The sequence below is a fragment of the Scardinius erythrophthalmus genome, assembly GCF_964197995.2.
Source record: "Scardinius erythrophthalmus genome assembly, chromosome: 15".
Lineage (NCBI taxonomy): Eukaryota > Metazoa > Chordata > Actinopteri > Cypriniformes > Leuciscidae > Scardinius > Scardinius erythrophthalmus.
Genome location: NC_138235.1, coordinates 15,652,540 through 15,666,616, shown reverse-complemented (window position 1 = coordinate 15,666,616; position 14,077 = coordinate 15,652,540). Strand labels below are relative to the sequence as shown.

The 14,077-nt window shown below is 40.3% G+C and overlaps 1 protein-coding gene across 2 annotated transcripts in view; it reads left to right on the top strand.

The window, feature by feature from the left end:
• baz2a (bromodomain adjacent to zinc finger domain, 2A) overlaps positions 1 to 14,077 on the top strand; it is a 33,291-nt gene that overhangs the window by 7,568 nt on the left and 11,646 nt on the right. For both annotated transcript variants that reach the window (XM_081387628.1, XM_081387629.1), the window contains exons 5-19: positions 171 to 377; positions 1,264 to 1,629; positions 1,747 to 1,807; positions 3,793 to 3,901; positions 4,354 to 4,461; positions 4,560 to 4,782; positions 5,036 to 5,097; positions 5,635 to 5,700; positions 5,811 to 6,185; positions 7,107 to 7,361; positions 8,559 to 8,773; positions 8,872 to 8,946; positions 11,229 to 11,400; positions 11,868 to 11,930; positions 12,645 to 12,789. In XM_081387628.1, the coding sequence (XP_081243754.1) occupies positions 171 to 377; positions 1,264 to 1,629; positions 1,747 to 1,807; positions 3,793 to 3,901; positions 4,354 to 4,461; positions 4,560 to 4,782; positions 5,036 to 5,097; positions 5,635 to 5,700; positions 5,811 to 6,185; positions 7,107 to 7,361; positions 8,559 to 8,773; positions 8,872 to 8,946; positions 11,229 to 11,400; positions 11,868 to 11,930; positions 12,645 to 12,789 (2,502 nt within the window). The remainder of the gene's footprint in view (positions 1 to 170; positions 378 to 1,263; positions 1,630 to 1,746; positions 1,808 to 3,792; positions 3,902 to 4,353; positions 4,462 to 4,559; positions 4,783 to 5,035; positions 5,098 to 5,634; positions 5,701 to 5,810; positions 6,186 to 7,106; positions 7,362 to 8,558; positions 8,774 to 8,871; positions 8,947 to 11,228; positions 11,401 to 11,867; positions 11,931 to 12,644; positions 12,790 to 14,077) is intronic.

Genomic DNA, 14,077 nt, shown 5'->3' with positions numbered 1-14,077 from the left:
CATTCAAGTGTGTTTGAACTCTAACGAGTCTGAGGCAAGAAAGTTGTAAGCATGCAAATAGTGATTTGAATGCTTGGTGGACATATTGTGATCTTTTGCTAGGGTTTTAAGTTTAAAAAGGACATATTTGATTTCCAGGAATTAAAAGCTACACATTTTATTCCCCATAGGTGATCAGATTCTTGGACCTGAAACTTCAGACCTATCTGGAGGTGACCGAAGATCTGCGCTCTCTTTGACCTCTAAAGCTTTGCAAGTGGTTGTAAGCGGTTCTGTTGAAGGGACGTCCACACATATATCTGAAGCACTTATCGCCATGCCAACAAAAAAGCCACGGAAGCCTAGAACCCCAAAGATGCCAGTTGCTATTGCTGAAAGTAATTGTTCATCTTTACTATCATGCTGGCATAGTTAATGGTTTACAATTCTTTTTTAAATGAGTAATTTTCTTTAAAGGGACCGTTCACCCTAATATATGAATTAAGTCCTCATTTACTCACCCTGGTGTTGTTCTAATGCAGTATGCCGTTCTTTGTTTCTCAGACCACAAAAGGAGAATTTAAAAAAATGTTGTGCTTGCGCTCGTCTATATGATGGCAGTGAATAGCGACCAGCATTAAGCTTTAAAAAAGACGCAAATGTATCACAGAAGGATCCCATGCAACATGTATCATATATTCCAAGTATTCTGGATGTATATGATTGGGTTTGGTGAAAAACAAGCGAAAATTTCATGTATTTAATGAAAATCCTGGCCGTTGATCATCTGTGCACGTTCGTGACACTTCATTATTAGTGCCGCAGTTAATTCCAATTCGCCAAGTCCAATTCACAAGTTGTGAGAAATCAAAATTAACAAAAATGTGAGAAAATACAACAAAAAAGTATCCGTGTACTTCCTTCACTGAGCTGAATATCTCCGGACCTGGGCTCCATTTGTCAGATGACAGTCAGAATGACGGTTGACATGTGAACGCAATCGTTTTTTGTTGCGACAACACGCAACGAATATATTAACCTCAGAGATGAAAGTACATGGATTGTATTTCATGTCAGGTTTTCATTCATCTTGATTTTTCACAGCTTGTTTACTTTCTCTGGGAGAGTCTGAATGAATTGCGGCGCTACTATCGCATCTTTTTTAAAAAGCTCGATGCTAAATGATGACTTAATGTTCATGACATAATTTGAACAATCCCTTTAATGAGTCAGATGGATACAATTGTGTTAGATGCTAAATACTGTCTTCTCAATTATTTTCAGTTGGCTCTCCTGATGCCAAGATCAAGAAGCAGAAGTTAACACCTGATGCCCCTAAGGCTAGAAGGAGAAAGAAAACAGAGGAGAATACATCGACTGTAGTGAAGAAGAGGAAAATCTCTAAAGAGTCAAAGGAAATGGAGAGCATCCCAACTGATACCTCAAATGCTCCGCTTTACCTTCCAAATAATCCACTGACCTTTGTCCTTGACTCAAGCCTGACCAATAATGGGAGTCCATTAGTCCAGCCCAAGAGGATCTGGAAGCGTAAGATGAAAGAAGGCGTGAGTGAGGCAAAGCTTTCCAAACCAGCCAAAGCTGAGCTGGCCGAAGGAAAAGCTGAAGATGATGATAACAGCTCCACAGCAGGTATCTACATATTAGGGGTTGAAATTTGTTCTTTTTAAGTGGTGGTCAATCTATTTTGTACTCATACTTTTGGCGCTTAAGGTTAAAATATATTTAATTGTTGTTTGTGTGTCACAGGCGACACTCCAAGACGTAGGGTTGCAACTGAAGAGCAAGTCCAGTTTCCTTTGCAGCATGGGTGAGCAGTCCTATGTCCAAAGTAGCGTCAACCAGGGCTTGGCACTTATTTCCCAAGGAGCCCATGTGCTCCTAATTAAAAACATTTTTGGAGTGCATAAGGAACTTAAGGGGTGCAATGAAAAATGATCAAATAATTAGTTTTTCTTAAATGGATGTCATTATTTAATTTATTTGAATAAAAAATATACGCTAGGTTTTTAGCTAGCTTAAATTTCTGCTTCGTACTGAATTCATTAAATGCCAGATACAATGGCCCTCATTTATCAATCTTGCGTAGAAACGGGCGTATATATTGGCGTAAGATTATGCTTACACTCCTCTCATCGCCTGATTTATGAAGCTGTGCGTACCTTTGAAATTCTGGTGTACGCAATACCTGCCCTTGATAAATGCCGCGGCTGAAAACGATCGTCATTAGACTAACACGCCCCTATATATTCAAGTCTCCGCTTCCCCCACGCCCTCATTTTACGCCATGGACACACGGAAGACGGCAAATTAAAGAGAAACTTCTTTGAGAAAGAGAAAGCGAAACCAGGGAAGTGGAAAGAAACAAAATTGATTTCTAGATTTTTATTATTAATGACGCTTATTGTTATTTAGAAGAAGAATGTCGTTATTATTATTTGTATTATTATTATTATTTAAAATAAGAAGAATGGCATTTTTATTATTTTGTCAGTCTGAATTATTTTTTTGGTCATTGAAAGCCTTTCATTTCTAAACCCAGTCCGTGCATACCTGCCGGGCCTAACCCTGGCCTAACCATCGTTTCAAAGAATAGTACAACGGCGAGCGCGTCGAGTATAAACGCCTCGTTCGTTTGGGGAGGTGCGCGCGCAGTCTGCGGAGACTCGCGCTGCGGAGCCAGGCGAAAGTATAAACAAAACGTCAGGTAAAGCGCACAGGCTCGCAACTTAAGGAATACATATGCCTACAAATCAAATGCTTTGGTAAAGTCACACAAATTAAACATTGAAGTCCATGTTGCACAAAAATAAACACTTAATTTTATAATTACTATGTTGCTGTTTTTTTACAGTGGGTCATAATATATTATATCTTTTAGTTTGTCAGTGCGTTTTGTGGTGTTAGGAATTGTTTTTCTGCGCATTCCCGCACTCAAAACGTGCGTACACCACCTCCTGAGCAGGTGTAGGATTTGAGCGTGCCGTACGCCAAAGTCCATATTGATAAATCTCAAAGTCACCGTGGTTTTGGGTGTACGCCCGGTGTACGCTGGAAATTTGGTGTACGCACTTTTGATAAATGAGGGCCAATGTGTGTAACCAGAATACCAATAATATCCAGACATTTTTCTTTTTTTAATATAATGCACTTGAAATCTAATTTTGAAGTGTCTTTTCCACTTGTATCTGCTCATCCAAACAGATGAGGGAAATAAAGTATGAGCTCTTGCAATCATCTACAACATATTACAATATTAACACTGTAAAGTAAACATTGTCATAATTCAGCATTAGATCATAAGCAATCGCCAGCGTTATGAGATTTTCATTGATTGTGAACTGAAGACTAGAATACACAACAGTGCCACGTTTTTACTTTGAAGCGTGTAGTGCTCACAATTATTTAAAGTTTAATAATCACATTAAGCTGTAATGAGACTCCTATTTTCCGTCCCCAAAGTTAAGACCTGCAATATTAAGATCTCATTTTTTATTCTCACATGTGCTCCTAAAAAACATTTTACACTTTGCAAACATCTGTTTTTAGTTGAAGATGCTAGTGAAATGCTTGCACTGTCAAGCCCTGATAACTGATTAAAATTTAGTTTTTTGCTGGTAACATTTGTTTAAAAACCAAGGATATATGGTAGCTAACATACAAATAGAAATCAGCTCCAGCAATCCTCTCAAAATAGTTTTTAAAAATGCTTATCCAGCAATTTCAAACAGCTGGAAATGCATTGGTCTGGGTTATGGCAATCATGTTTCATGTGCTGTGTTTCACATTTGCTAGCTGGAAGCGAGAGATTCGAGTCAGGAGGCTTGAGGACCGGCTCAAAGGGGAGACGTGGTATTACAGCCCCTGTGGCCGGAGGATGAAGCAGTTCCCTGAGGTCATCAAGGTGAGTTCTGTTATACTAGTGATTACCCAAATGATTACCCACAGTTAGGTTCACGATTTTGGGAAAATGTAATTTTCTGATAAAAATTTAGATTTGCAGTTTAAATGCACATTAAAAAAAGTTCAGGTTTGAAGGGCTGCACAAAGTTTTGTGATTGTGTGACAAAATGGCTATAAAATATATTATAATAATATTTCACTTTGTCTGAGATTCTGAAAACACCAGATCATGAGCTGCTCACGTGTAAATGAACACAGTGCCACTTCACTCTGAAACACAGTGTATAGACTTGTTGCAGCCTATGCGATTTGATAATCACACTAAGCCATATCGGGATTTCGGTTTTATTTCAAATAACCGTGCAGCCCTTTCTGCAATACCACTGTAGCTTCGATGAGTGGTAAAAAGGCTTGTCTTCATCCAGTTGCTTTGGTCTCTCCTACATTCTCCAGTTTCTGAAGAGGCATCAGGATGGTCTCGAGGGCGTTTCAAGAGAGCACTTCAGCTTCAGTCCACGCATGCCAGTGGGAGATTTCTACGAGGAGCGGGAAACACCTGAGGTGTGTATTAAGATGTCTACAGACTCGAGAGCTACATGCAATCCAAGACAGTTACACTGTTGCATGACATGCCGTTTCTCTTTAATCTTTTTTTACAGGGTATGAAATGGTTCCCCCTTGCCAATGAGGAAGTGCCCTCCATGATCATGGCTATAACAGGGAGACGTGGTCGTCCTCCAAATCCAGACAAAGAGCCTCGTCCTCGTGGACGCCGAGCCAAAGGAGCCCAAGGTAGACGACCAGGCCGACCTCCCAAGGCCAAGATGGAGGATCTGCTCAGTAAAGTGGATGCCAGGCTGATGAAGAGACTGGAGGAAAAGGGTAAATCTGAGTATTCTCAACTGGAAAACCTGTAAGCATGTAGGAATGAATGGAGGTGTGGGGGCAAGGTACAAATGATCAAGGCTGTGCTCTGCTGCAAGACGCCTAACCTCAGGTTGCTTTAGGTGGATTGTCTGATTAATATAACATAAACTTGTTACAGAAGCACTCAACTTTTTACCTTTTGAGTCGTTTTTTTGTTGCAGCTTTTTTTGTCAACTATAATGAGCAGTTGATGATAATTGTTTTACAGTGGATCTCACCGAGGATGAAAAAGTAAAACTGGTCAAGATCAAGAAGAAAATGAAGAGAAAGGTGAGCTGAATTCACATTATTTACTAGGGCTGGGGCAATATATAGATGCATCTCGATTCGTGGATCGATACCAATTGTTTCCGAATGCATCGCAAATCAATTCTGGTTTCTAGGCTAGTTTTTAACCGCACACTCAAATGCTCACGAAGAAGAGCGATAGTGTGTTCGGCTGATTCTGAGAATGTACTTGCACCTCAGAATGCTTTTATGACGCAAGATTACTGCAAACACCCTTGTATTTCACTTCAACCTTTTCAAACTTTATGAATGATTATTTTATAGAAGGTTCAAGTGGTGTGTGTAAGTTTCTATAGCACACAGTGCCATCTGCTGTTAAAAACTAAACTCAGAATCGATTCTGAGAGAGAGAGAGAATCGCGATGCATTCGGAAAAACTTGGAATCGATCCAGAATCATTTCTCGATTCACAGTGCATCGATATATTGTCCCAGCCCTATTATTTACTGTAACAAGTTCACTTTGCAGAATATAACTTTTTCATCTGTTGAAACGGAGCATCTGATTTGTCTCATGCAGGCAAGAATGAAAAGAAAGGAGGATGCAAAGAATAAAAAGATCCGGCAGGAGAAACGGAAAGCAAAAGTAAGTGAAACGAACTCTAGTTAAAAATTTGACCACAAAATAATTTATTTTAGTAGCTTGAAACCCTGGTGTTCAGAGCTCTGATTGTGTTTTCTGATGTGTTTGAACAGTTGGAGAAAGCCAAAGAGCAAGAACAGGATGATGAAGGCCAGTCTCCGTCATTGGAAAGCCCTCTGTCGGCCTCAGAGGGGCCCAAGAAGCCCGGGCGCAGGAGGAAGGTGGCGGTACCAGCGGCAGAGCCAGAGCCGTTGGATCCGGAGAAGGCCAGCCCCATCAAGAGAGTGGCCAGGGCCCGTGTCAAAGCCAAGGCTCTCGCCAAGGCCCAGGCCCAAGCTGAAGCAGAGGCGCAGGCTGCTCTGGCGGCGAAGAGGCAGGCGGAGAGGAGGGCACAGGCTCAGAGACGAATGGAGGAGAGGAAGAGGCAGCAGATGATCTTAGAGGAGATGAAGAAGCCTGCAGAGGACATGTGTCTCCCTGATCATACGGTGAGCTTGACATGCTGAGGGATTCACACATACATGGGTTTATGTCATTACATTTGTTAATCTTGTTAATCCCTGGAAACTTTTTTGTATTAAAAACAAAATCTGCACATTCGAATGCAAAAAACGCACATTTTAATTTTTGGTGTGTAACGCTAGACATGATGATGATTAAGTAACTGACCCGGTTTGTTTTTGTTAGCTTATCCAGTAAACAGTGCATATACAGTATACAGTGCGGCTGCGTTGTTAATTTGAAAAGTGTCAGAAAAAGGCTTCCTGCTGATGAAAACACTCTCAGTTGGTGGCAAAAATCGCGCAACGACATACTTGACCATACCTGGCACATCAGTCAGAGCTGAGCGGGTTTTCATCGGCTGAAAACATTGTCAACCAAAAGCGCTAAGCACTCGCTACAGATCAAGTTGAGCGTCTGGTGGTTTTGATGAACAATATGTAGATGTGTGTAGGGAGTTTATTTTGTGTTCATGTAGTGCATTAGTCTGTCTGTTGAAGTATGTTTTCTCAGGTTACTGATCCACTTACACAGTTTTATGCACTATCGTAACCTAATTTTCCTTGCATGCACATTAAGGAAATTATATTTTATTAAAGAACAATTGTTTCAAAAGTTAATGCACTTTAAAAAGTGAATGTCATTTCATTTCAATAAAAGATGCAATGCTTTATTTGGGTTATATTTGCTTATTGCGCTCGCTTGCGCCCTCTTGTAGGCATAGGAGACAATACAGTACTCTTTTCCTCTAATTGCCTTTAGAATTTTAATATATTTCGAATTTTGCAAAAATTTAAGAAAGATATTCGAATTTAGCTTTTCAGCCATTTTAACAGCCCTAGTAGCCCACTTTGTTGAGTACATCTCTGAATGTTGGATAATTAAAGTGTGAGTGTCTTCATCTGTAGCTCCTCCCAGCGCTGTCACGGATACCAGGACTGGTGCTTTCCGGTGTGGCCTTCTCCAATTGTTTAAGGGTGGTCGAGTTCCTGCATGGTTACGGAAAGGTTCTGGGCCTCCAGGTGCCTAAGGATGTTCCCAGCCTGAGCACCCTGCAGGAAGGGCTCCTCGGCATTGGAAAGAGCCAGGGCGAGCTGCTGGATCTGCTCATTAAACTGGTGGACGCCGCTCTGCACGATCCTGGACTGCCCTCGTATTACCAGGTTTGCCTAGTTCTTTTGAGTGTGATATCAGTATATTAAATTTGTCTTTCAAGTTGTAAATGTTTTGATAATGCATCCTTTTCATCAGAAACTTAAATTGGGTAACTTTAAATGTTTCATTATTTTAGTTAATGGAAAACAGACTTAAAAGCAACATAAAACCACATCCACGACATTTATCTTCTGTATTTTTTGTATACACTACCAGTCAAAAGTTTGGGGTCGGTAAGATTTTTAATGTTTTTAAAATAAGCCTCTTCTGCTCACCAAGCCTGCATTTATTTAATTAAAAAACAGTAATATTGTTAAATATTATGGCAATTTAAAACAACTGTTTTCTATTGTAATATAATTGTAAAATGTAATTTATTCCTGTGATTAAAGCTGAATTTTCAGCATCATTACTCCAGTCTTCAGTGTCACATGATCCTTCAGAAATCATTCTGATATGCGGATTTGATGCTCAAAAAACATTCATTATTATTATCAATGGTTTTGTAATTTTTTTTCAGGATTCTTTGATGAATAGAAAGTTCAAAAGAACAGCATTTATTTGAAATATAATCTTTTGTAACATTATAAATGTCTTTACTGTAACTTTTGATCAATTTAATTCATCCTTAATGAATAAAAGTATTGATTTCTTTTATTTCATTCCCCCCAAAAATAAAATAATAATTGCTACTGACCCCAAACCTTTGAACGATAGTGTTTTAATGTTACAAAAGCTTTCTATTTCTGATAAATGCTGTTCTTTTGAACTTTCTATTTATCAAAGAATCGGTAACTAAACGTGTAAATAACTGTTTTCAACACTGATAATAATCAGAAATGTTTCTTGAGCATCGAATCATCATATCAGAATGATTTCTGAAGGATCATGTGAAACTGAAGACTGGAGTAATGATGCTGAAAATTCAGCTTTGATCACAGGAATAAATTACACTTTAATATGTATTTACATAGAAAATTTCACAATATTACAGTGTTTTTTTTTTTTTTTTTTTTTTTTTTTATCAAATAAATGCAGGCTTGGTGAGCGGAAGATACTTTTTTTTTTTATAAACATTAAAAATCTTACTGATCCAAAACGTTTGACTGGTCATATGTATATATAATCACATATGTCATGTGGGTTTGGCGTTTGAGTGATCAGTGATTTAATGAAGGTTGGTTTGTTTCTCTTTCGTGTCTCAGTCTGTGAAGATCCTGGGAGAGAAGCTGGTGGATCTGGAGCTGAGCCACAACACTGTGTCTGAAGTGCTGCGGATCTTTCTGGAAGCCCATGGCTTTGAGTTGGAGGTGTGTAACAGTCTCCGTACAAAGAGCTTCCAGACCCTCAAAACCGACGTCAAAGCCTCCATACTGGCCTTCCTGGTGGAGGAACTCAATGGCAGCAACATAGTCACCAGGTCAGCAGGAATTCAAATCATATCATCATCATAATTATGAAGTGTTTTCTTGATCTATTTATTTAAACATGTCATTTTCCAACTGTTCTGTTCTGCAGGGAGATTGATAACACGCTAGAGAATATGGCAACCTACAGGAAAAACAAGTGGATTATAGAAGGCAAACTACGCAAGTAAGATCCTTGCATCTTATCATCAAAGCTTTTTGTGCAAATTTGGTCGCTGTGAAAGCGGTTTTCTGAAATCTGGTTCTTCAGTCTTAAAAATGACATTGTGAAAGCTGAGCGAACCAGGACTAAATGTATAATTTTCTTTTTTTGGTCTGGACCAAGAGAACTGAACTACAAGTGTGAACACGCCTAAAAATGGCTTAATCAAAGTGACCATTGCATGTGCCCTTTGCTAACGGCCTTCCCAAAATGCCCGATGCTGAAGATGGCGATGCTAGTTTCTCCTCTTTCTGAATTGCTATGTAGCTACACAAATAAACTGGTGTTAGTACTTGTTGGACCAAGTGTGAAAGCAGTCTAATGGCTCTTTTCCACCGAGTGGTACAGTACAATACACAATTATTTCCGTTTCGGTACTAAAATATCAAACTGTACTGTACTACTTTTTTGGGACCCTTCCGTTGGGGTACCTAGCACAGTAGTCCGGTACCTAAAGGGTGGAGGTAGACTCGCTGCAGAACGTTGATTGGCTGACAGAGAATCGTCACTTGTGTGTACTACAAGGGGAATTACAACACAAGAGGTGCCTTTTTTAAAGGGTCATTTCACCCGTGGAGACATGAATGTGTATTGAAAGTGGGTCATTTATGTAGAAGAAATGTGAAATTATTTTTGAATTTGGAGCTTTCTAGACTGAGAAAAGCCAGAAAATGTATTTTTGGCTTATGTGGATGAAAGACAACAACTCCCAGAATGCACTTGCTTCTCTGCCCTACAAGGCCACGCCTACCGGTAAGACAGCGCAGTTGAGAAGGAGAACAAAAACATCAAGGCAAGGCTAGGCTACGAGTGAGTCTCCGTGACGAGTTTGCCCAAAATGTCCGGGATTCGGCTTTTGCGTTCTACAGTCGCCATTCATCATGTTTACTGTGGCGAGCAGGACGAGGCTGAGGGGCGCGGGAGAACGGCGCGAGGCCGGTGGCGTGATTACTGACGACCGACACCTGTGAGTTCTCGTATCTCGCACGAAGGAGCAGGTATTTTCTTAGCAATGGTAAAACACACGTCAACCGATCACGCCACCGGCCTCACGTCTTTCAACCGATCACGCCACCGGCCTCGCGTCTTTCAACCGTTCACGCCACCGGCCTCGCGTCTTTCAACCGTTCACGCCACCGGCCTCGCGTCTTTCAACCGATCACGCCACCGGCCTCGCGTCTTTCAACCGATCACGCCACCGGCCTCGCGTCTTTCAACCGATCACGCCACCGGCCTCGCGTCTTTCAACCGATCACGCCACCGGCCTCGCGTCTTTCAACCGATCACGCCACCGGCCTCGCGTCTTTCTCCCGCGGCGCTAGCCTCGTCCTGCTCCCTGTATTACTGTGATTACTGATGAGCGCGCCTGTGAGATGCACCGGTCTCATGGGCTATCTCTCACGGAGGTGCGGGTATTTTCTTAGCAAAAAACGCAAATCAACCGATCACTTGTTTAGCATTCATGTAAACATTACATTCAGATTCACCAATCGGGGTGAATTCAGTTAGATTGAAACAAAAGGTGAGCATGTAAACAATGGATGGCGACCGCAGAAAGCAAAAGCTGAATCCCGGACATTTTTGTCGATCTCGACGGCCGGACATGTCCGGGAAATAGAGTATGGTAACCCCTACTACTCAGCTTTCTTCGTCCCTGTTTTCTGCAGGTTTCTGCCGTTGAAATCAAACGCACTCGCACTGATCTGTGATAGGTCTGTTAGCGCATTAGGTCCAACCCCCTATGGGCGGGTTTGAAAGGGTGGATCTAGTGCTTGTAGTCTTAACAGAAATCCCCCCCTCTTACACTTCCTCCTACAATGACGCAAAATGACGATTTTTGCGTCATTGTAGGAGGAAGTGTAAAGAGGTAAATACAGATTTCTCTCGTCTCGGGGGGAAAATGAAAAAATGTTGCATGACCATTCAATAGTATGACTGGGTTTCTAACAATGCAAAGCTTAATGCAAATGGGTGAAGTGTCCCTTTAATATACAGTTGAAACAATACCGTTGCAACCCAATGTCGGCTCACAACAATGTACCATGGTAGGACAAGATCTGCTGTAGGTCCCCCATTGTTGTTTACTGTGTCACTTTCTTTTCCGCGTGAGAATGATGTCTATCTCTGCTTTTCGGCATACAAGGGTTTACCGTCCTGAATCGTACTGTATCGCTCGGTGGAAACTAGCCACAAGACTCTTCTGTCAAGACTCATTCCTAAATATCTGTGTGTGTGTGTCTGAGCAGACTGAAGGCTGCGCTGATGCGGAAGACGGGCCGCCCAGAGGAGGAGCTGTGTTTTGAGGAGCGTCGGCGCAGTTCTCGTGTTGGTGTGGCCGATGAGGAGAGCATCGACGAGAACTGTGTTTTGGAGAGAGGGAGTCGCCGCAAAGCCAAAGAGGAACCCAAAAACCCTGAGGTACTGATACCAGAGCTGTGCTTATGGAGGACAATCGCAATATTATCTGTGATTTAATGATGGTTTAAAACGTTTATTTAGTGCACTGCATGTCAGATGTCAGTCAAAATATGTATACCTTGGCTGGTTAGCTAAATTTGGTTGAGTTATATAAGAGACGGTGTACTGACAACAGCTACTCTGAAGATGTGAAATGTTGTCATTAATCAGGAAATGCATCTACTAAACATTTCCTTAGTGACTGGTGTTCGTTAAGAGTAGCAGAAATGAGCCACTTTCTGAGCTGTTCTTTTAGTCATGTTCATCCATGATGTTTTGCTGAGGGTTTCCTCGTTGCATATTTGATTCGTTTATCATGACCAGCACCAGAGAAATCTGAAATATTAAACATCAGTGGTTACTTCAAGAACTAAAAAAACTATATTAGGTAAAAGCGATTCCATGGTTTAACTGTTTTTTCCTCACAGATTGAGAGCCCTAATACCTGCAGTGTTGCAGAGCTGGAGCGTCAGATCGATAAACTGACCAAGGTAAAATATCTAATCTCAGCTTCTGAAAATGACATTTTTGAGTTGTGTACAAAAATCATTGTATTCTGCACATCATCAATGTACACACTTTCTATTGTATACAGTTGTCCTGTAATTGTTTTAAAATTACAACTTAGAGCATGTATATTATTGTAAAGTTAGACCAATTGAAGGAAGTTGGTATATTCACATAATAATCTATTAATATTAATAGAATTAAAGTTACTCCAAAAAGGCTTGGTTAAAATGAGTATATACAGTTTTAGACCTAGTGATTCCAGAAGTTTCAAATGTTGGTCATGAATTTAAAATTTTCACTATATGCACCGATACTAAAGTTATCAGCTGGTACCGTTAGTCTATAATTCAGAATGATATCTGCCGATATCAGCGCTGAGCCGATAGTTTGATTTTCTTCAGGAAAAAATGAAGAATTAATCTCTCCCAACTAACCCTGTAAACTATACAGGGAAACCTCTCATTTGGTACATTGCTGTATTATTAAAGGTTAAAATTATCAACAGAGCCCAACCCATTATATTCAACTGCTTTTGATTTTTAGATATAATAATTACACTCAAATAAAAACTGAAATCTTTGTATTCAACTCAGTTGCACGTAAGGCAGTTTTCATAAACACTTGAGTCTATCAAAATCCAACTCTTATTATTGAGTCGGTCAAAAAATTTGATAAATCTTTTCTTCTGTGTTCAGCGGCAAGTGTTTTTCCGCAAGAAGCTGCTACAGTCGTCGCATTCCATGCGAGCGGTGTCTCTCGGGCAGGACCGGTACCGGCGCAGGTACTTGCTGCTGCCGTATATGGGATGTGTCCTCGTGGAGGGAGCCGAGGATATCTTGGGTGAGTGGAAACTCCCAGCATGCAGTTAGTCTGGTATCTCGCACACTTAGGCTTCGTTCACACTGCAGGGCTTAATGCTCAATTCCGATTTTTTGAAAAATTTTGATTTTTTTGCAAGGCCGTTCACATTTCCAATTAAATGCGACCTTTTGTGATCTCCTGTGTGAACGTGAAATGACCCAGAAGTGACCCGCATGCGCAGAAGAGTACTCAACGGTCAACGACGTCACTTCTTGTTTGCGGAAGTAGCTAAACTTTAACCAGAGCCCGTCTCTGCTTTAACTAACTGTGATTCTCTCACTCACACACACACACACACACACACACACACGCACACACACACACACACACACACACACACACACACACACGACTACTTCAATGCAGAATTATGACATTTTTCGCGTATCAATGACGTGCGGGTCGGATACATGCGACCTGGCCGTTCAGACTGAAGTCGCATTTCATAAGATCGGATATGTATCGGATTTGGGACCACATACCCAAGTGGACTGGGTCGCATTTGAAAAGATCGGATCTGTGTCGTTCAGACTGTCATGAAAAGATCAGATACAGGTCGCATAGGGGCAAAAAAAATCGGAATTGGGTCGTTTCAGCCTGCAGTGTGAACGTAGCCTTAGAGACATAGGCTGTGTCCCAAACACCACACTTACGGTCCCCTAAGAGTCTATACTTGATGTAATGCCATATACTGTACATTCAGGTAATAGTCTGCTGTGGAGTCACAAAAAATCAACAATTTTTGTTTATTGCAAACCATATGCAGAACAAAACATTACAGACATTAAGTGCCATGCTGTGTAAAACACGGCACGTTTAATTTCTTCTTGGTTTTCTTATTACTATGGCCATATGATTTGGGGGAATCAAATTTTTTTTTTATATATATATATAAAAATTGTGACTCATATTTAAAATGGGATTTAAAAAAAGAAAGAATAAAACCAGGTTTGCTGTGCTTGTCGGGCTGCACAATTTGGCCAAAATTTTGTTATTATCAATATGGCAATATCAATATTATTATTATTATTAATTATAATAATAATAATAATAACTATTTGTATTATTAATGTATTTTTTTATTATTATTAGTTGTATAGTAGATAAAAAATTAAGAGTGAAATAAATATTACTATTGTAATATTTCACTGAAAAATAATATTTTAGAAAAAAAATCTTTAACATAACTAGTTACAATACACATTTAATAATAATTTATAATAAATTCACATGGCTTATAGTAATTGTCAGAATGGTTGTCAGTTTG